This window comes from Armigeres subalbatus, chromosome 2 (genome assembly GCF_024139115.2).
Source record: "Armigeres subalbatus isolate Guangzhou_Male chromosome 2, GZ_Asu_2, whole genome shotgun sequence".
NCBI lineage: Eukaryota > Metazoa > Arthropoda > Insecta > Diptera > Culicidae > Armigeres > Armigeres subalbatus.
In genome coordinates, this window is record NC_085140.1 from 336,749,609 (window position 1) to 336,770,833 (window position 21,225).

Below are 21,225 nucleotides of genomic sequence, written 5' to 3' on the forward strand. Positions count from 1 at the left end.
GGAATTTCTTATTATTTTAATAAAATAACGCCCTCAGTTCATATTTTTCACCTTTTTCTAAACGATCACCTTTTTCTAAACGGCATAAAACCAATACTCAACAAAATTATTATTAAGATGTTCCAACTTGGTAGAATAAATCAAATTTGTTCATCAGTCATTAGCTTATGCCTATAGGCTATAGGCTTCCATTGGTATGGGAACCGAGTTTCACTCAATGTGCATTAATAAAGGTAACGCGCGCCTCCAATGTGTTTCGCCTGATAAGCACAGTAATGCTTATTAAATAAAGAAAGAAGGTGAAATTTCTTAAAATATTATAAGCTAGAGTTTGCTTTAGAACCATGTTTCCAAAATTATTATTGACAATATTTTCTTGGTGTATACAAAATATAATTAAATTTATTCGCTATAAGTTATGTCCCTTCTACATTATATCCATTCGACATCTCGTCTCTTTCACTTTTTGTACTTTGATCTTTTTAATACTTATCCTATCCCGGTATGCTACGGATATTCGAATCATCCAGCAAAGGTTACGAATTCCACAAATTTCTCCAAGTCTAGCAATTATTACTAATTTCTTGAGCTTTTTATTAAGCTAAAAAAATTCTACGGATTGTAACAATTCACAACAACAAAAACTTTCACGTGAGTTTCCAATTCTCCATTTTAACGTGCTATAATTATTATAAACGGCTGGCAATTTTATATTATTTCAAGGATTTTTTTTAAGGATCCCAGATACTGTTTGAACTCTGATTAACAGATAGTGTTATAATTAAAATAATTACCTAGATGATATATTCTTACCATAATCATGGGTAGGAGAATGCCTTGAATGTCCCATCCAGAAACAATCATGCGTAGGACATGTCCTACGATATAAAATTACTTCCATTTTTAAAAACGTTGACTTTTTTAAATGTATTTCACAGGTCAAATTGCCTTAATGTAAGCAGAACGATATGTCCTTGCCAACTGTACACATGCGCGGCGTACCCAGCCGCAGTTGCTACCAAATGATAAACTATGGAAACTATAGAAATATAATTTTAACATGCTTAAATGTACTTACATATGTATGTACAGGCCCAATAGTAAAATAGCAAAGCGAAGCAGTTGAATATTCCATGAGCAGAGCTGGACTTAACCCAACCCTTGAATCCGATTGGGTCTGATAGAGGTCTACCAACATACTTCAGAGTTGTTTTTGTTTTTCCAATAGTCCAATAGTTCCTTCAAACCACCGACCAAGCCACACCAGATTTTAATTTTATCTATCTGGTCCGTTAGCGATTCAACTCACTTCAGATCTGGGTTACATTGACCCCACAAATGATGTCTCCAAACCACCAAGAGAGTTGGATTTTTCTTGATCTAAAGCGGCCCGATAGCATTTCCGACCATCGACTGACCTATGTCAAAGTTATTTATTTATTCATGTGAATGATTATAACTTGTTTTACGACTTATTCAATATAGCAGGGAAACTCCAGTTGAGTAAATTACACAATTTTTACGAAATTTTTATCGTTGATCCGTACTTATTTTTCCATCTGATAGTCCTTTTACAAGGTTCACCGTTTCGCGATTCGTTTCATCAAACTAGAACTGTTTGAAAATAATATAGAACGACTAGTTCACGTTCCAAAAACTACCGTTACATAGCATGTGCTACCTTTGAAGATAGTTAAAGCTGAGGTGATAATCTCGCAGCACGTTCTCATGCTCAATGCAGGGAGCTGGCTAGAAAAGTTGCTTCTGAAGTTTGCCGGCGATAAACCTTACTGTAACAAGAATGACATGACGACAAGACCCTAAAATAAAAAAAACTCTTCTGTTCGTCGAATATGCTAGTTCCTCCCATGGCAAGGAACAGGCATAGTTTCGTTATACCTTGCAAACGCGATCATTTAAAGGAGGTGTTATCTCTTCTGTTCGCCTCATACCGGGCAAACGCGTTTTTAATAGCAAGCATTTTCAACTCTGTTCGCTTTAAACCGAGCAAATGCGTTCATTAAAAGAAGGCATCATCTCCTATGTTTGCCTTAAATCGGGCAAATGCGTTCATTAAAAGAAGGCATTATCAACTATGTTCGCCTCATATCGGGCAAATGCATTAATCTCAACAAGGCATTATCATCTCTGTTCGCATTAAACCGAGCAAAAGCGTTCATTTAAAGAAGGCATTATCTCATATGTTCGCCTTATACCGGGCAAATGCGTTCATTAAAAGAAGGTATTACCAACTCTGTTCGCCTTATATCCGGCAAATGTGCTCATCTAAAGAAGGCATTATCAACTCTGTTTGCCTTAATCCAGTGATCCCCAAACTGCGGCCCGCGGGCCGCATGCGGCCCTCGAAGCCTTTTTCTGCGGCCCGCGAAGGGTTTCAGAGTATACACTACATGTGGCCCATTGACAAACATCACATCAGGAATAGCTTTCATCGAATCCAGTTTTTCGTTGTATTCTGGCTGGGCATAAGTCAAGTTCATATCATTATGATGTTCAAGAAACATATAAACCAAGAATCTTTTTATCAGCATGATCAAATAAATTTATCACTTCATACATGCTATGCCGTAACACGGTAGATCACTTTGACGTAGTGTGTTGCGGTGTAAGATCTCCCAAACAGAGCCCTAGCTTAATCTATTTTTCTAGCCAGGGCAATAAGTTGAGGTAATTAAGGATTCATCATATTTAGTCCCCGTTACCAACAGCAGTCTCAGAAATAAAACATAATCAATGTTACCTTGCAGACAGTTTGAAGGACTCGAATTCCCCTTGTTTGAGGCTAGACTGTATGCAGCGGAAACAATTTTTCAAGCAATTAGTTAAAAAACCTCGGTACCCGGTCCTAGGCTGAACTGACTGCTGGAAAAATCGAGTTAGGGGTTTAAATACGTACTAACTCTTCTTAAACTGGTGAACAATGGTAGTGAGAGGGACACACGGAAGTTCTTAATACTGAACAAATTGTCTTGCTTGAAATGGTCTTGTAGACAGAGCTAAATCCCGGGTTTTAAGAGTTTCACTGATGATATTCTAGAAGCAAGACAAGGATGTAGCTAGGGCTCCGATGCATGGCCAAAACAGTATTACTGTTCTGTTTTCTCAAAAATATAATGATTTTCTATTGATAAGGAGCGCGCCTTAAATGGGATTGCTCTATATGAAGGGTCTAAATAGCGGGACCTTGTAATGGTGGGCTTGAGAAAACAAAACAACAACTGTATCGAAACCGATACTGCGTTGCTTCTCAATAGCACTGGGGTAATTCGACATTCTCTTAAACACTAAGGATACGGGTAACGCTACAATAGATCTAATAATTGGTCGCAGTGGCACACCCGAACAGGAAAAAAATGCTATGTAGGCCAACGGCAACATACTTTGATGGTATTTTTGGCGCTTTAACAAACCTGAATATATAACGTTCTTAGGTAAAAATAATGGCATACAACGCACCCTAATATGAAATCTTACCTTCTTCAGAATAAGTTAAGTTGTGGCAAAATTCGATTGAAAATTGCTTGATTTATAATTCTTGAAAATGCGTAATGTTAACGTACTTCACACTAAGAAAAATGTTCAACGAAATCAAGATTTTGTCATGGTGCGATTAGTTGGGATGATGAAGAAAAGGTTTCCGGATAATTCAATTATTTAGAAATAATGGAAACACGGTTACCAGTTCAGAGTTCAGATTTACTCAATTTTCTATTCAATACTGCTGGTAAGTTTGACTGGGATAATAGTTCTCATTTTCTGAATTTGTTAGTTTGAGATATTCAAACGGGTTAACATTTGCAGAGTCCATCGTTTCGGCCCGTTACTGAGTCTTTTTCCTGATGAGCATTTTTCCTGAAATAAGATTAAATAAACGAGTCGACACGTCGGGCAATGCAGGTATAATCCCGTTTGAATATCTCAGATCGAAAATGTAGAAGGTTGTATCAAATACACGAGCGTAAATTGAACGTAGAATTACGTATAGTTCCATAGTGAATGCGAAATTCAATTATTTTGTGCATGTTCTTTGCGGATGGATATAGCTGAAATGTAGGCAATTTACTATACTACGTGTCAAAATTGGATTTTCAATAGTTAAATGTATTTTATCAATTGTTTACATTAGTTGCATGAAATCTTAAAGAGTTAATTGTTCGATTCATACCAAAATATCCAGAATCCGTTAAAAAACGGATGGGTTATTGGCTTTTACTTCCTGACCTGGGGACCACTGCCTTAAACCATTATCCCCTGTTCACCTTACATTGGACAAATGCGTTCATTAAAAGAAGGCATCATCATCTCTGTTCGCCCTACACCGGGCAAATGCGTTTATTTGAAAAGGCATTGTCTCCTGGAGAAAGGCTTTGCTACTGGACAAATACATTCATCTAATCTATCTATCACTATCTATCACCATCTATCATCTTGTTACCTCCTATGTTTGCCATGAACCGTTACCGTTCATTTAAAGAAGGCATTATTTCCACTGTACACCTATGTTAATAGACATACGAACGACATCACGAACGTACGCACTTACCGCAGTGCGAATATTGAATCCGACCACTACCTCGTTGCAGTATGTCTGCGCTCAAAACTCTCGACGGTGTACAACACACGTCGGAGTCGTCCGCCGCGGCTAAACAATGGGCGGCTACAAGACGTTAGACTAGCCCAAGACTACCCACAGCAGCTGGAAGTGGCACTTCCAACGGAAGAGCAACTAGGCGCAGCGTCTCTTGAAGATGGCTGGAGAAGTATTCGATCCGCCATTGGAAGCACCGCAACCGCTGCACTAGGCACGGTGCCCCCGGAGCAGAGAAACGACTGGTATGACGGCGAATGTGAGCAGTTAGTTGAGGAGAAGAATGCAGCATGGGCGAGATTGCTGTAGCATCACACGAGGGCGAACGTGCCACGATACAAACGGGCGCGGGACAGACAAAACTCGATTTTTCGGAAGAAAAAACGCCAGCAGGAAGATCGTGACCGTGAAGAGACGGAGCAACTGTACCGCCTGTACCGCAGATCCGTTGGACATCATTCGAGATAAAGTTTTTTTTTAACGGGACAGTCCCGTTTTTTAGACCTCCCCGTCGTAATCTAAAAAATCCCGTTTTTCATTGATTCTTTCACAGAGCTCAAAAATATTATTCAAACAAATTCAATATTTTAGGCAGGAATCTAAAACCAAATACGAAGAAGTGGACGAAACTCATTAACAAAGGTGGGATGTTATATTATTAGTGTTGCTTTCGATGCTATCTATGCCGTTATGTATTTTGCATGGATCGACTTTTCTTAAGGTTTTTAACAGTTAATGACAACAGGTGACAACGGGAGTTTTTTACACAGTTCCATTTCAATGACTTTTTTCTGCTTATTCTGAAGGCATTAAAATTTGGCCACTTTCATCAGTGGATTGAACGGAACCGGTAGCTTGGTTGGCAAGTATATCCTGAAAATTAGGTTACGCCTCAACGTTAATAAAATGAAGCGCAGGGACAGACATTCTAATTTCCAGATTAAGCATATTTTCGATTTTTTTTCTTGCTATTTACCAATTTTTGGGAAACGACTTTGGGGTTTAATCATAGATCATTAATTAACGGCTACGCAGTCTCATATGATTAAAACGAGTTTTTATTCGTCCGACGTTTCGACACGGGATTAGTGTATAGTTATAAGCCAACAACACTACCATTTCTAGAAATGTGCCACATTACCAACACACCCCACACCGTAAATAAGAGAACAGATATTGATGGGCTCAATACTACATACGCAGCTGTGCTGCATTACATACAGAACACCACCAAAACTGATAAGCGAAAGCGAAAGAGCAAGAACTCAAACGATAGGTAAATTATTCCGATAGGGCTCCATTGGCTACCAACCAGAATGGGGTTTTCGATGAGAGATTGTAAAAAGGAAAACTGCGCCATTTGCCAGTTTTTAGTGAAATGGAAAGTGATTCCGAGACGTAAGACAGTTTATGAAATAGTTTTAATGATGAACGAAGCAAATTTAACAAACACAATTTTATTCACAGTATGTACCGACACCATAATAACCAGACAGTTAAAGTTAGACAAAACATAAGACAAAATCGAACAAATCATTGTAAGACTAACACCAAACATAATCAATGACTGTATAATTAGTATATGTATTAAATTTTAGCTTCCCCTGAAGAAGACACTAATCCCGTGTCGAAACCTCGGACGAATAAAAACTCGTTTTAATCATATGAGACTGCGTAGCCGTTAATTAATGATCTATGATCTTCTCGCTATTTTTTTAAATCTGCTTTACCACAAATTTTTAAAACGTTTGATTCCTATCGTTAAAAATCATTCAAAGTCTTTTTGAATAATTCTGAATATTTCGAAATCATCCACTGTAAAAAACATAATTTATAAATCAGCTGAACAAAATCGAGTTTGAGGCAGTTTCTAAGCGAGGGAAAATTTGTTCGGATTTCGGACCTCACGTATTTAAGGCGTGTTTACAGATCAGGAGATTGTCTGCAAAGTTCGCTTCCATATGTGTTGGCGCGATTTATGGGATTCCGTTGTAGAAAATTAGCCCGATTTAAAATACAATTCTGTCGGAATTCTCCGAGAGTCCGATCTGTAAACCAGCCAGCCAGGATTTGTTTTACTTTTCGCGACGAAATTGCATAAGTCTAGATTGCTTTGAGAATAGGTCGTATGTGCAAACGAGAGATTCTCTTTGATCACGCTCTCTTTCGCTAATATATCGGCTAGTTTTGATTGTTTTGCTACATTTCCACTTCAGCATGATAGACAAAGCTATTATCTTTCGATATCTGACAAGAAACTCGAAGTAAACTTTTGTAGTTTCGTAATAATCGAAAGAGAATAGATGCAAAGAAAGACTCTCTTTTGCACATACCACCTATTTTCAAAGCACTCTAGAAGTTTGCTTTTTGGAAGCCCTTGGGAACAAAATCAATGAACAAGACTGCCGAGGTGTGAGGCTACTTTTAACGTCATTTTATCAATTTAGATCAAAAAGGACTATGAATTGATTCGATTTGACAATTATTTACATGTGCCGACCATAATAATTAAAATAAATAATTAAAATTACATTTTATCAATGTTCTTTCCTTGTTGCGACTCTTGTCATACTTATCCGCAGATTTTTCATCAATTATATTCATGAAAAAGGGTAAAAAAAGGCACGAGGAATTATTAATCCTAGCCTTTTTTTAATATTTTGAAAATTGCTATTTTTTGTTCCTTTGTGTTTTTGTCCGCGCCCCTTTGAGGAAATAAATATTTGTAGTTTAAAATTTTTCCACAGCTAGTTCTATACAATAGAAGGTCATGGTGGTGAATGATTCACTCTAAAACATTTCTCAAACTTCTTCTACGGAAAATGAAAATAAGGCCCATACATTTTGTCCCGTTATTTTTCACCCAAATGATCTGGTCAGCTTACCAATGAAGCCCTTTGACATACATAATCGACGTGGCTTGTAAAATTGAGCTTATCGTCGATCATTACTTTAATGACCTCACGGAGTTAACTGTGCAGGTCCCTACGTTTATCCTCGCTTGCTGCAACCCATGGTGGTTATGCACCGCAACAACCTCAGTCTTGTGATGTGCTAACGCCAACCTCCTTGAGTTGAGCTATTCTTCGACTCTGCTAATAACGCTTGGCCCTCGTTCAGCAGGACTACGTTCAGTATCGCTAGAGACTCTAGCAGGATATGACTTTTAGCGTTAGTGAACCGAGAGGCCCAATCCACTGCCCACGCGTTGAAGTCACCCGCTACAACTAATGGTTTAAGACCAGTTAGTCTCACTACATGATTATCTAACACCCTAGTATGCTGCTCTATGCTCCGTCTTGGAGGACAATAGCAGCTACAAAAGTAAACTCCGTTTACCTTTGCTATAACAAATTCCTCATCATCAGGAGATGACACTATCTACTGGATGGGGTACCTCCCTCAAGTCCAGATTGTCACTATTCCGGACTTATCCGTAACCCAACTGCTATGCTTAGCAGGGATGCGGTGCGGGTCGGACAGCAAGGCAACATCAGTCTTATTCTCGTGCACCGACTGTTGTAGTAGCGCTTGCGATGCCTCGCAGTCAGTGGTCGAGATTTAGCTGAGCTACTTGCATGACCGAGCCCGTCTGGAGGCCAGATAGGCCTGTCCACCGGATGGGTGTTCGTTGTCTATGCCAGGACCACAGATCAAACACCTGGGTGCAGCCTGGCAGGTGTGGGCCTTGTGACCTTCAGCTCCACACCTCCACAAGTCGACTCCGATTAGGACCTATGCAGTCATATGACTTATGACCGTAATCGGAGCACTTGAAGCAGGCCTAAGGTTGTTGTATTGCGCTCACCGAGCATACCGACCAACCCACCTTCAGCTTGGCTTTATCCAGTACCTTCTTGGCGTCAGCAACTTGGCGAGGCAACCTGTGTTCCAGCATAACCTTTCCGCAAACGAATCGCAGTATCCTGGGTTTCAACACCACTCTGATCTCTCAGTACAGCTAGATGTTCGGTAATTTCGTCTCGGCCTCGGCATTGGATTACCTCCACTGGGCATAGGGCTCTCACCTGAACCGCATCACCCAGCACCAGCTGCCAACTTTTTATTTATCAGCCTTAGCGATAATGACTTCGCCTTTATCCTTCCTGTTATGACTGTTGGAAGGTGTGCCCTTCCCGAGCACTACCCTTCTTGGTCAATGGCGCCTTCACCTCCTCTGACGCTTTTCGCTCCTTCTTCGCCTTTTTGGGGTTCCCAACTTCCCTCCAGAGCAGACCTTACTCCCTGCGAACTTCGGTAGTCCTCATAAAAGAGGAACTGGTTTCCGTCGTTTCTTAGGATCGGCAACCTGATCAACCTTCTCCCGACGGATCTTAGTAGCAATATCGGCTTGGCGCTAGCTCCCTTCAGCCGTACTGACCATACTTAGCTTTGGAGTTGCTTTGCAGTAACAGTCATGCGTCTGCGGAGTTCTGCAGTCTGGCTTTCTGCATCCTTACTGGCGAAAATTCTGAATTGTGCAAAAAACGGTGTATCAGCCACGAAATCTCGCAGTTGATAACCGTGGATGTGCTTAATGATCAACAAGCTGCGATACGGCAGTGTAATGGCAACAAATAAGATCAGAAGAGATCAGTCTGCAAAAAGGAAGCAAGTTTACTAGAAGGATCCCATATATAAATGCAGGGAGATGATTTATTTATTCTCGTGGATAAAGAATTTCTTGGAATGGCAGGAGAAGAGAATTCCTTTAAGCCATGGGATAAAATGTGTTCTTAGCTAGAAAAGGAGAAATTTTCAGAGGTATGTTATTTGTTTAGTGCATGTCTTTCTGCCCCATTTCTATTGAGAAGAAATAAAGTTAGTCGTTTTTTATTCAGATTGAGGATATTTCTCAAACTTATTGTAAGTCCTCTTTAGATTGAAGTACCGCTATTTATACCCTTCGAGAGGTAGCAACTCTCAAAGGCACGCCCCTCAATCAGTCTCGGCTTCAACAAAAAGTGGGATAATACTGCATCGGTACTGAAGTTCAAACATAGTTTTGCTTCTTCTTATGAGTTATAAAAACCTTTTTTTACATAGATCTGATTTCATCGCGTTTGACCTTTCGGAATCTCACCTTTGCACAGAGCTCTGATCAGTCAGAGAGTTTAGCAGATCCACCAAATTCGTATCCGCTTCTGTCCTAATTATTGAGCGGTCTGGAGCTTGGAAATTCATGTCGTCGGCTTCGAAACCAGCCTAAATTGAGTTTCGTTTTTATCAAATGCTCCATTGACTCCATCCAAAAAGAGCAAAATATGGGTCATCTAAAAGCAAATTATAAGAGTCGTCGCCGTAAAATCAGTTCGTAATCTTTCATTATCGGATTCTCGAACAAATTGATGTTTCGGGAGCAGTAGGTTGTTGGCCCAAGGTTTTCTATCCACCGGGATGGGGCTGCCATCTTAGGTATAGCTTCCGGGGAATAGCACGAAACCCCTAGCAATCGATTTATCACACTTTTTCCCTTCAGGAAACTTGCCTTCTTTCCAGAGACGTAGCCGAAATATTTCAAATGTATAAAGGTTTGAATGATTTTACCTCAAAAAACCACCCCAGGCTACGGCACTAAAATTATTTCAACGGTCTAGACTTCACCGGCGGCGCGATCAAAAAATTGCAGTGGCGAGCCAGTCAAAAATGGTGACGGCGGCGACGCTTAAAAATCGTCGGCAGACGCGGCGCACAACTCTAATCGATACCCGTTAAGCTGCGGAGCGCGGAAGAAGACGAAGGTCCTTCGAAGCTTAGTAGAGAAAGCATACGGTCTGTGGTCGTGGGTTCAAACCCCATTGAAGAAAGTGGTTGCCTCCAATAAAATTTTCGAACTATATCTTTTACATGTTGTGCTATTGCACAAACCGAGTTTTCAAACTTAGCAATTGATTTCCACTCCGGATGATCAATGCTGAAAAATTAGGTAACAAACCTTTAATTGAACCAATAATTTACAAAATTCTAAAAATTCTTAGGAGCTTTTTTGTAACTCTCTTAAACTTTCAAGCAAAAGATTCCTACACATTGCCAAATATTGAATGCTCTTTGAAGCAAGGTTTCACCATTAAACTTCTTAACGTTTCTTATTTTAGGTAAGATTCCAATTGTTTTCTCAGCGTAAAATATTACAAATTTAATTTTCATTAGTAAGCAAAGGGTCGACCAATAAAGGCTTCGCCTAGGACGCTGAAAGTCCACGTAACGGTAAATTTTTAAAAGCATTATGTTGAAAATCAATATCTCAATTTCTAGCGATTAGATGAGAGACATATTTTGCATGTCAGCCTAATATAACCTAAATTTTCAATTAAGGATTGTTATTGGTATGCATATTTACTGAAAACGAACGTTTTCCAGCTGAAAAGAGCCTTTCCAGTAAACATGCTTATATATAGCAATCATTGATTGAAAATTTGTTAAATTTTAGGTTGGGAGGCCAAATATGTCGTTAATCTAATCACTAGAAATCGAGACATTTACCCTCAATCATAAGGATCTAGTATGGAAAACAGCGCTGGAGTTTTTATTATTTTCGGGGTGTATCTTGGGGGGTTTCATAAATCGCCAATTATAAAACCTAATAGTGAAAAACGCAGAAAGCAGTTGCACATTCAGAACAACACCCCAACGTCAATAAACCTACTCACCATTTCATTGCCAGCATGACCCTCAAATATCCAGGAATAATGGCATACTTTTCGTTCTTTTGTACCGACTCAATAATTCTATCTGCCACATCATTGGAATCTAGTGTTGGCACCCACCTAAAAAAAGCAGACAAATTTATGCAGTATTTATCAAATAATTTCATTGGACATCTCTGCCCCAACTACTAACCTAGAATTCACATCGTCAAACATTCCCGTCGCTTGGATGAAGTACGGGCAGATCACGGTCGTGAAGATCCCCTGCGCGCCCATACATTCCAGCTCTATCCTGAGGGCTTCGTCGAAACCAACCTGCAGAATTACAAAACCATTGGAAACCGATATCTTGTACAAATGCCTAAGCCTACCGCAGCGAATTTGCTCGAGCAATAGTCCACCAGTTTGGAGATTCCGACGTGGCCTGCGAGGGAAGCGATCGTCACTATATGGCCGTGGTCACGTTCCAACATCGCCGGTAGGAAGGCTTTGGTAGTCTGCGCGGGAGAATGACGGAAGAAAGGAACCACAGCATGGTTTGTATGTTAATAGGTGAATAATGACAATCAGTTAATGGCGAGTTTGAGTTTCGTGAAGATAATTGTTTGATTGATATTCGTTCTGCCGCTTCTGCGGATGTTTATTGGATTCTTCTATTAGACTTGTATGGAGGCGTGCTTTTTGCTGTTGCTGATCACGTATTCCGGTGAGTGGACTTGCAATAGGATTATTCACTAGACGTCACTCACAATGGGATGTAAAGCACACTTCATATCTCAAGCACAATGACGGTGCAAAACTAAGATTCGCATTAGGTGGCTAGCCAGTGCATTAGAATGCTATTCGCACGACAAATATTTTACAAAAAAAAATCTTTCTTGAACAAAACTGTCGAAAAAAACATCATTTGTTGTACTTAGCACGGACAAAGGTGGCATTTGTTACTCAGAAGTGTACATATGCTGAAAGGTTAATACAATTATTTTAAACTTGTAATGAGAACATTGTTGTTACACAGTGAAGACGATAGCGGAAGCGGAAACCTTTTGAAACGGGATATTTGAACATTTCAGAAAAAAAATCAGAACCCAATCAGTAACATCTCCAACCAAACCCAATTCCCACAATTATGAAAATATACTTCGGCTAATGCTTAAGGTCAATATTATTCTTGTATGGCGGCCGTAGCCGGTGGTCATACTTACCCAAAAATGTGCGATGATATTCACGTTGAAGGAACGCTCGATCAAGTGATCTGGAGTATCGAGTAGTGCTCTGCCCGAAACAACGCCCGCGTTGTTGAACAGCAGCGATACCTGGGGCGGATGAGGACGAAAGAAAGAGAACAATGTTTAATCAGCGTACATGTTTTTATCATAAGATTTATTCGGGTAGAAATAATAACAGTAGGGGTGAAGAACTGTGAAGTAGCACCTTCTGACGTATGTTAACCATGAGTGGATGAGATCAATCTAGTTTGAATTTGTTGATATAATTACGGTGTGTTAATATAATTGAATTCTCCCTTAACTTTTCAAAGGGACCTAAGTAACATTTTACCCTGATTTAATTTGAGTACTAGTATTGTAGCATGATGGCTATTGTAAATATGTAAATAGAACTATAATAGATAATTAGGGTAAATGAATAAAATAGATATTAATTAATTTAAATTGTTTTGGTTCTTGTTATGTAAATCTTGTATTCAATTTATGGTTCAATGTTCATTAGATCTTTTTGTGTATAAATTATTCAATATAGATACCAATTCGACACCTGACAAGTTCACTCAACGCATATATGTTAAATGTTCCACGTAAACGTTCATTCAAAGAATGAACGTTCAAGTTCATCTAAGATGAACCGCCAAAGCTTCACAGGTCGCTTCGTGAACTTCCACGACCGTCTGAACCAAGGGGTGGGACTTAAGAGGGTTCAGAAGGATGAGAACCCTTTCAGATCCGATACGTTATGAGGGAATGAGATGGCAGTTTCATTCGTAGGTTTATGATGGCTAAAGATTTAGATCGGGAAGGTTGATGGCCTTTGGGAAGGTTCAACAACCCCGGACACGATTCGAACAACCTCACGACCTATCTGAGGCAATTTGGGACCACACTGGATCATTTCAACCGAGACCGTGGAAAGATCCGGGAGTGCGAGTTTTTTAGTCTCTAGTATCGTGAATCTGTTGTGGTATGTTTAAACGGCATAAACGTCTTTAGTGTTTTAGATTTTACGTTTATTCCTTTCCGTTAGGCTAAAGTCCAGTTAAAGAGTGTTGATCGGTTCGTTAGTATTTTGTGCGAGTATCTTAGAAATAGAAGTTAATTTGCAAAATATGTGTGTGCTTATACGCGTCAAACAGCCGTTTGACGGCTTCTTATTGCCAGTTTTTGAAAACGAGATTCGAACCGACGCCTCTACCGACCTCTGGATATCGACCGCATCGCCCAACCCTCTCGGCCACCATTTTCGTCGATCCACGCGCTCTCGTTGAAAACTCTCCGAGTTGCGGCTTTTGGTCCGTGAACCGGAAAGGGACCGCACCGTCACCATTGCGTCCGTCTTGGCCACGCCGGCCACCTTCAAAACGAATCATTTCGTCCGTAGCCGAGCAGTCATTCCGGCTGCCCACGGAATCTATTTTGTTGCCATCTTCGGTGGCGCGTTCCACGAGACGCTGTATTGTTCGACCATCGTTATTGTCCGAACCCCGCCATCCGTCCGCTATTGTGCAGCAGCCATCGATCGCCATTGCGATCCGCAGCGTCCAACGACACGCGTTGGCATCCGTTCCTCAGCAAGACCAACCATCATCGAACAGTCCGTTCGCCGGGTCGCGAACCTCGCGGTCACTTGGTGGAGTTGCCGCAATACCATTTCGACAGCGAGCCACATCAGGAAAGGTCGGTAAAGCAGAGCACCAGAAAACATCCACGGTACCGTGAGTAGAAATGCGCATGCGTAAATGAATTGACACACACATAAAAGCTAGCTAAAATTATAAATATCGCACACATGAAGTAGACAGACAAGATAAAGTAGAGAGAAAGGAAAGGAAAAGAGGAAGTGAAATGATCCTAGGACAAGTTTTGTAAATTCAAATAAAATCATGCTTGTTAATCGTTGCTGTTTTGCCCTACAAAAATAAATCCATTCAAATGCAACGACTTTGTAATGTCTAGGTACTAAAGATTTTGATGTCGTTCGGTTAGTTTTTTTTCTGTCGTATTTTGTGATGTTTACTCGTAGTTGGACTGTTAGGGAAACTCAGTCCCTCCTTTTCCGTTCTTAAAGCGAGAAGGGAGAATTGTGAAGGTTGGTTCTGCCAATGATGATAATTTGAGCTACAGTGACTAACCGAACGACGATCTCTAGCCATCGCAAATTTACGCGTGGGACGGTCATCTCGCCGAAAAAGAACGGAAGTACTTTATAACCGTTCGGGTTTGCTAGTGCGTTTCTCATCCACTGAATTCTTTCAAGAAACCTGCCCTGAGGTTTGGATTCTTGCCGGGCACAAAAACAGACGGGCGGCCCTCAATGTTGATTGAGGTGGCGCTTAAGCCGCTCGTTTACGGATTCAAGGTCGAGAGACCCCATAGCCGCTACGGCGTGCTATAACTTGGCGCCCAACGTTTAAAAGGCTTTTCGGAATTTTCTTAAAAATTTGGGAATTTTGCAATTGAATTTATTTGGAATTAGTGCAAAAGAGCACGAAATTGTACATATATTTATTTTTTTTCTTCGTTTGTATATGCGTTCTGAGTGTTAAAACTATACAGTGTTGAATCATTACTCTATTACCTACACATAAACACATTTTGCATGAATTCTAGTATCTAAGGTTTTAGAGTTAAGTGAACAAATTTGCAATTTTCAAATTTTGAATATAGTGAACTGAACTAAAAAACTGTTGAATTGATTTACCATAAACTAAACCCTTTTCTAAACACAATGGTCATTACAAATCCGTAAGCGGACCACCTAACACAGGAGGAGGTTGATTATGAATTGTTTTTTATGAAACAGGATATCGATAAAGGAAAAGATTTGTCGTCAAAACTTTGGTTACTTAGGAGACTTTTCAAGGAAGATCAACAAGAAACAAGACGGTACCGACCACTTTGTCCATTCGAACAGGAAGTGGACCTGATTAGGAGCCGGGTAGATCAACTGACAAAAGGTCTCCTGGAAAAACCAGATGGGAGGTTGATTTCACGGTTGAAGCACTATTACCATAGGGTACTTAGAGGGGAGCCTGGGTCCGAAGAAGGAGAAGCCTGGCGGCGAGAGCTGCTGGAAACAGTCATGGACACAATAGAGAAGGCACCCAAATCCTTACAAGCACCGGAAGGCGTGGAAGTCGAGGAGAAGCTAGAACTGGCAGCTGGGGGGACTGAGCTGGACAGTAACAAGTCGGAGAAACCATTAGGAACTACTGGAGACAAACGGGAGCCGAACAGGTTGAAGTCCGCCGGGGCAATACCGAAAGAGATGAATAACAAAACAGGGAACAAACAGCAGGAAACGGGTACAAAACCGTTAGTTCTGCCATCGTACGAAGAGTTGCTGGAACGTCTGGCAAAGCTCGAAGCGCGACTAGAACAGACCAAGCAAAAGGACAATCTGGAGGCTTACGAATCAACTGATAGGACGTACGTTAATCAAACAGTGCGCTACCCAGAAGCAAGGCGCGGAAATACAGAGCGTGAACGTAACAGCCAGGACGGTTCCAGGCAAAAAACTCAAAATTTTCAAAGGACAACGAATGGCAACAGTAGCGATTCTGAAGACTACAACGGAGTTAGCGGCCCTTACTACCGGAACAGGAGCACGCACCAAAGACCGCGTAGAGTACGAGCGGGCATATGCAGGAGGTATAAGCAGTTCAGACTGGTACGGGGACCAAGGCAACAGGGGCCTACGTCAGCATAGAAGGATTGATCATTGGAAGATGTCCTTTTCTGGGGACAGTAAGTCAGTGTCGGTGAAGAATAGTTTTACACATATCAGAAAAGATCGTGGTCCGAGGTGTGTTTGAGAGGATCCTACTAATAAACATCCATCTAATTCTGGAGGGCCAGACTGGTTCTTCACGTACGTAGACAAGTTTATAGACAGGAGAAATTTTGAGCATATGATACGCTACCGCTTCGGTAACCCCAATCAAAACCAGGGCATCAGGATGACGATTTAGGAACAATTGAGGGAGAGTCTTTTAATGCATTCGTGTCATAGGTTGAACGTCCGAACAATCGAATGTTATCGGAACCTTTGTCGAGGCGGCGCAAATTCGAAGTCGTGTGGGATAACATGAGACACCACTATCGCTCGAAGATCGCCACGATCCACGTTCAGGATTTGGATCACTTGACCAGACTAAATCACGGGATTGATGCAGTGGATCCTAGCTTACAGTACTCGTCGGAAATACGAAATCAACGAAACATACACCACGTTGATTACAGTCTTTCGGAGTATGCGAGCGATGATCCGAGGAAATAGACATCGTCAGAGCAACGACAGATAATCGAAATGTGAGGCCGATGAATAGGAATACCGGTGAAGGAAGTACGTCCAGACCAGAGCAGAATGTCTGTTGGAATTGCAGGAAGATTGGGCACAACTGGAGGGACTGTAAGGAAACGAAAGCGGTCTTCTGCTACGGCTGTGGAAATCTCGGAAGAACGATTCGTTCATGTCCAAAATGTGCAGGACCAAGACAGCCAAGATTTGACAGGAACCAGGGAAACCAGTAAAGGAGTGCACGTCTGGGGATCCGGTCATTCCTCGCCAAAAACTGATTCCCAAACCAAAACTAACTTTGACCCAATTAATCGAATACACGATAAAAATTCAAACACGGAAATGTCCTTATTTACGGGTTAATGTCTTCGACACCGAGCTAATCGCTCTACTAGACTCCGGTGCCGGAATTAGCGTGATCAACTCGTTAGATTTATCTGAGAAGTATGGTCTACAACTTCAACCTACGAAGCTCAGGGTATGCACGGCAGATAATACGGAATATCGCTGCCTTGGATACCTCAATATACCGTACACGTACAAAAATGTCACCAGGGTAGTACCGACTGTGGTAGTTCCGGAAATTTCAAAAGCGATTCTTGGATATAACTTCTGGAAAAGTTTTGGCATCAGGCCAATGACTGATCTAGCCGCTGGACCGGAACAGATCGGAGAATTTGATAGACCGAGCGAGTCAATCACCTTCACCCTGGAACCGATTGGTCAACTTCCGACAATACCGTCTATGGGTGCGGATACAACCCTAGATGTTCCAACGTTCGAAATACCCGAAAGTACGGAAACTACGATCGAGTCGGTGGAAATTGAACACGGCTTAACTCAGGATGAGAAAGGAATTGCTGAAGGTTATTAAATCGTTAAATCACCAGTTCTGGGAAACTCGGTAGAACAAAGCTAATCGAACATGAGATCCTTCTCAAAGAGGGCTCTAAACCGAAGAAACAAGCCATGTACCGGTGCTCACCAACGATTCAGAGGGAAATAGACGCTGAAATTCAACGCTTCAAAGACTTGGACGTCATTGAAGAATGTTATAGTGAGTGGGCGAATGCTTTGGTACCGGTAAGAAAGTCCAATGGAAAAATTCGAGTTTGCTTGGATTCACGCAAAATCAACAGCATGACGGTAAAAGACACATACCCTATCCGCAACATGCTCGAGATTTTTCAGCGATTAGAACACGCCAGGTATTTTTCGATCATTGATCTCAAGGATGCGTATTTTCAGATACCGCTCAAAGAGGAAAGCAGGAATTATACAGCCTTTCGGACACCAAAAGGGCTTTTTCGGTTTAAGGTGTGTCCATTTGGTGTGACAAATGCACCGTTTACGATGTGTAGGCTGATGGACAAGGTGATCGGATTCGATCTGATGCCGGCAGTATTTGTATACTTGGACGACATTGTCATTGCCACAAGAAGTCTTGAGGAACATTTCCGCCTGTTGAGGATCGTGGCGGAGAGACTACGGAATGCAAATTTGACAGTTTCTATCGAGAAGTCACGGTTTTGTAGGAAAAAGATACGCTACCTTGGGTATCTTTTAACCGACCAAGGGATTTCCATCGATGGGTCCCGGATATCCCCAATTTTGGACTATGCCAGACCGCGGAACGTGAAAGATGTAAGAAGACTGCTAGGTCTTGCTGGATTCTATCAGCGTTTTATAAAAGAATACAGCAAGATTGTAGTCCCGATAACCGATCTCCTTAAGAAGTCCAAGAAAAATTCGTGTGGACTGAAGAAGCGGAACAAGCCTTGACGGAGCTGAAGTCTGTGCTTACTTCAGCGCCCATACTAGCGAACCCAGACTTTGCAAGGCCATTCACGATTGAGAGTGATGCGTCCGACACAGCAGTGGGAGCGGCGTTGATCCAGGAGTTGGAAGGCGAGCGCCGAGTAATAGCGTACTTCAGTAGGAAATTGAGCAGAACACAGCGAGCATACTCAAGTGTGGAGAAGGAATGCCTTGGGGTGTTACTGGCGATAGAAAACTTTCGCCATTACGTAGAAGGAACACGGTTCAAGGTAATCACAGATGCAAGAAGTCTTTTGTGGCTCTTCACCATCGGAGTAGAGTCCGGAAACTCGAAGCTTCTAAGATGGGCTCTTAAGATCCAGTCACACGACATCCAACTTGAGTACCGTAAGGGAGCGACGAATATCACCGCAGACTGTCTGTCTAGGTCGATCAACCTTCTGGGGACAGGTACCCAAGACGACTACGACGAGCTAATGGAGAAGATTCGATCAGATCCAGCCAAGTTTCCAGATTATCGGATTGCGGACGATACAATCTTCCGGTTAGTGAAAAGTGCAAACCGCAACGAGGATCCGCGTTTCCAATGGAAAATGTATCCGCGAGAGGAAGAGCGTAGAGACATCATGCTGAAAGAACACGAAGTTGCACACTTTGGAGCTGAAAAACCCTTCACAGTCTCAAGCGTCGTTGGTTTTGGCCAGGGATGGCAAAAAATGTGAAGAACCTGTGCAGAGAATGCCTAAAATGTCAGACCTCGAAGGCCGTAAACATAAACGTTACACCTCCGATGGGAATGAAGAAGGAGTTTGTCGAATTCCCATGGCAATTTATCACATTGGATTACGTGGGCCCGCTACCACCGTCAGGGAGGGGTCGACACACGTGCTTGCTTGTGGCGACCGATGTTTTTAGCAAATTCGTGCTAATCCAACCGTTTCGCGAGGCAAAAGCATGTTCCCTGGTTGAATTCATGAAGAATATGATATTCTACTTGTTCGGCGTTCCGGAGGTAATCCTTACGGATAATGGTACGCAATTTACCTCAAAAGCGTTTCGTGAATTGCTGGCGGAGAACAACATCAACCATTGGCTCACACCTGCCTATCACCCACAGGTGAATAACACGGAACGTGTCAATAGGGTGATCTCCACGGCAATAAGAGCTACCATAAAGCAGCACAAGGATTGGGCGGATAATCTGCAAAAGATTGCTTGTGCGATTCGCACCGCTGTACATAACTCGACCAAATATTCTCCGTATTTCGTAGTGTTCGGTCGGGAAATGATATCCGACGGGAAGGAATACCAGAGAATGCGAGACCAAACAACGCCGGCCACTTCCCAGGACGAGGTCCAACGAAGGAAAATGCAGCTGTACGAAGAAGTCCGGGAAAATCTGTCTAAGGCGTACGAACGACACAAAAAAGCGTATAATCTACGCTCGAACCCGGATTGTCCGTCGTATGGCGTAGGCGAAACCGTTCTAAAAAGAAGTTTTGAGCAATCCGATAAGGCAAAAGGTTTTTGCGCAAAGCTGGCACCCAAATACGAACTCGCCGTAGTCAGGAGACAACTTGGACAACACTGCTACGAGCTTGAGGATCAATCGGGAAAACGCTTGGGTGTCTTCTTTGCTAGCCACCTCAAGAAAGTGCATCCGTCTTAAGAAAACGATCATAAAGCTATGTAAACATGTAAAACTGCTAACTAGACTTCAGAAAATACCATCACGCCGTAGGGATTCGAGCATAATTTGAGTGAGAGTGGAGAACTTTATTGATACACTGATGAATTGGGGAGCTAGACGATGATTCCAAGCCAGTAGTAGTAGAAATCATGAGCAAATGAAGGAGTTTGGCGATGACCTGAGTATAGTAGTACATTGACAAAGCATAAAGTAAGCCGAATGATGACTTCCATATCTGAGTAGTGGTTTCTATGAGACAGGGAAGAGCATAGCAACGATCCAATTCTTTAGAGTTCATTAACGAATTTCGGCACCTCAAAACTTCAATGGAATCTCCTCTCACAAAATCTTTCACAAGCTATGTAACTTGAATTGAAGCAACTACGGAATTCAGACAAACTTCCCACGAAAACACCGAAAAGGGCATAAACTTCCATTTAGCTAACTGTAATGCAACTCCCCATTGTAAATAATGTAAATATTAGTGATTAGTTACGCGAAACCTACGTTAAATCTAGTTTAGTGCTTAGGAGTAAGATTAGAATTATTCTAATCAACTCACGATTTCTAATTAGAATTATGCCTGTGTTTATCGTTCTTCTATACCATTCTTCTCATCCGTTAGTTATCCTTCTATTCCTCAACTTGTAAATAGCTCGTGTTCTTCCTTATCATCGTTCATGTTACATCTATCCCAAGCAGAACATTGCATTGTTTACATCAGCTTTGCTCCGGTAAGGTAGAATCTTATTGGAAAGTTCTTCAATAGTAGGTGGTTTTAGAATGCAGCAAGGTTACCTAAAAATATACAAGAAAACCCTCCCACGATCCCCGAAGATTGTTCTATTTAGAAACAAACATCGACTTTCCGTGAAATATAGCTACCGACATCCACAATTTGGCAAACAAATTTCGATCACGAAAAGTATCACCTCAACCGTTGTTTACATTTTGATTTTTTGTTCCGT

The 21,225-nt window shown here is 41.6% G+C and overlaps 1 protein-coding gene across 8 annotated transcripts in view; it reads right to left on the reverse strand.

The window, feature by feature from the left end:
* The window catches only part of LOC134212809 (short-chain dehydrogenase/reductase family 16C member 6), a 100,836-nt gene that overhangs the window by 1,267 nt on the left and 78,344 nt on the right, over positions 1 to 21,225 (reverse strand). For all 8 annotated transcript variants that reach the window (XM_062690998.1, XM_062690999.1, XM_062690996.1 and 5 more), the window contains 4 exons: positions 12,462 to 12,572; positions 11,628 to 11,753; positions 11,450 to 11,571; positions 11,260 to 11,376 (listed from right to left, as the gene is read on the reverse strand). In XM_062690998.1, coding sequence (XP_062546982.1) covers positions 11,260 to 11,376; positions 11,450 to 11,571; positions 11,628 to 11,753; positions 12,462 to 12,572 — 476 coding nt within the window. The remainder of the gene's footprint in view (positions 1 to 11,259; positions 11,377 to 11,449; positions 11,572 to 11,627; positions 11,754 to 12,461; positions 12,573 to 21,225) is intronic.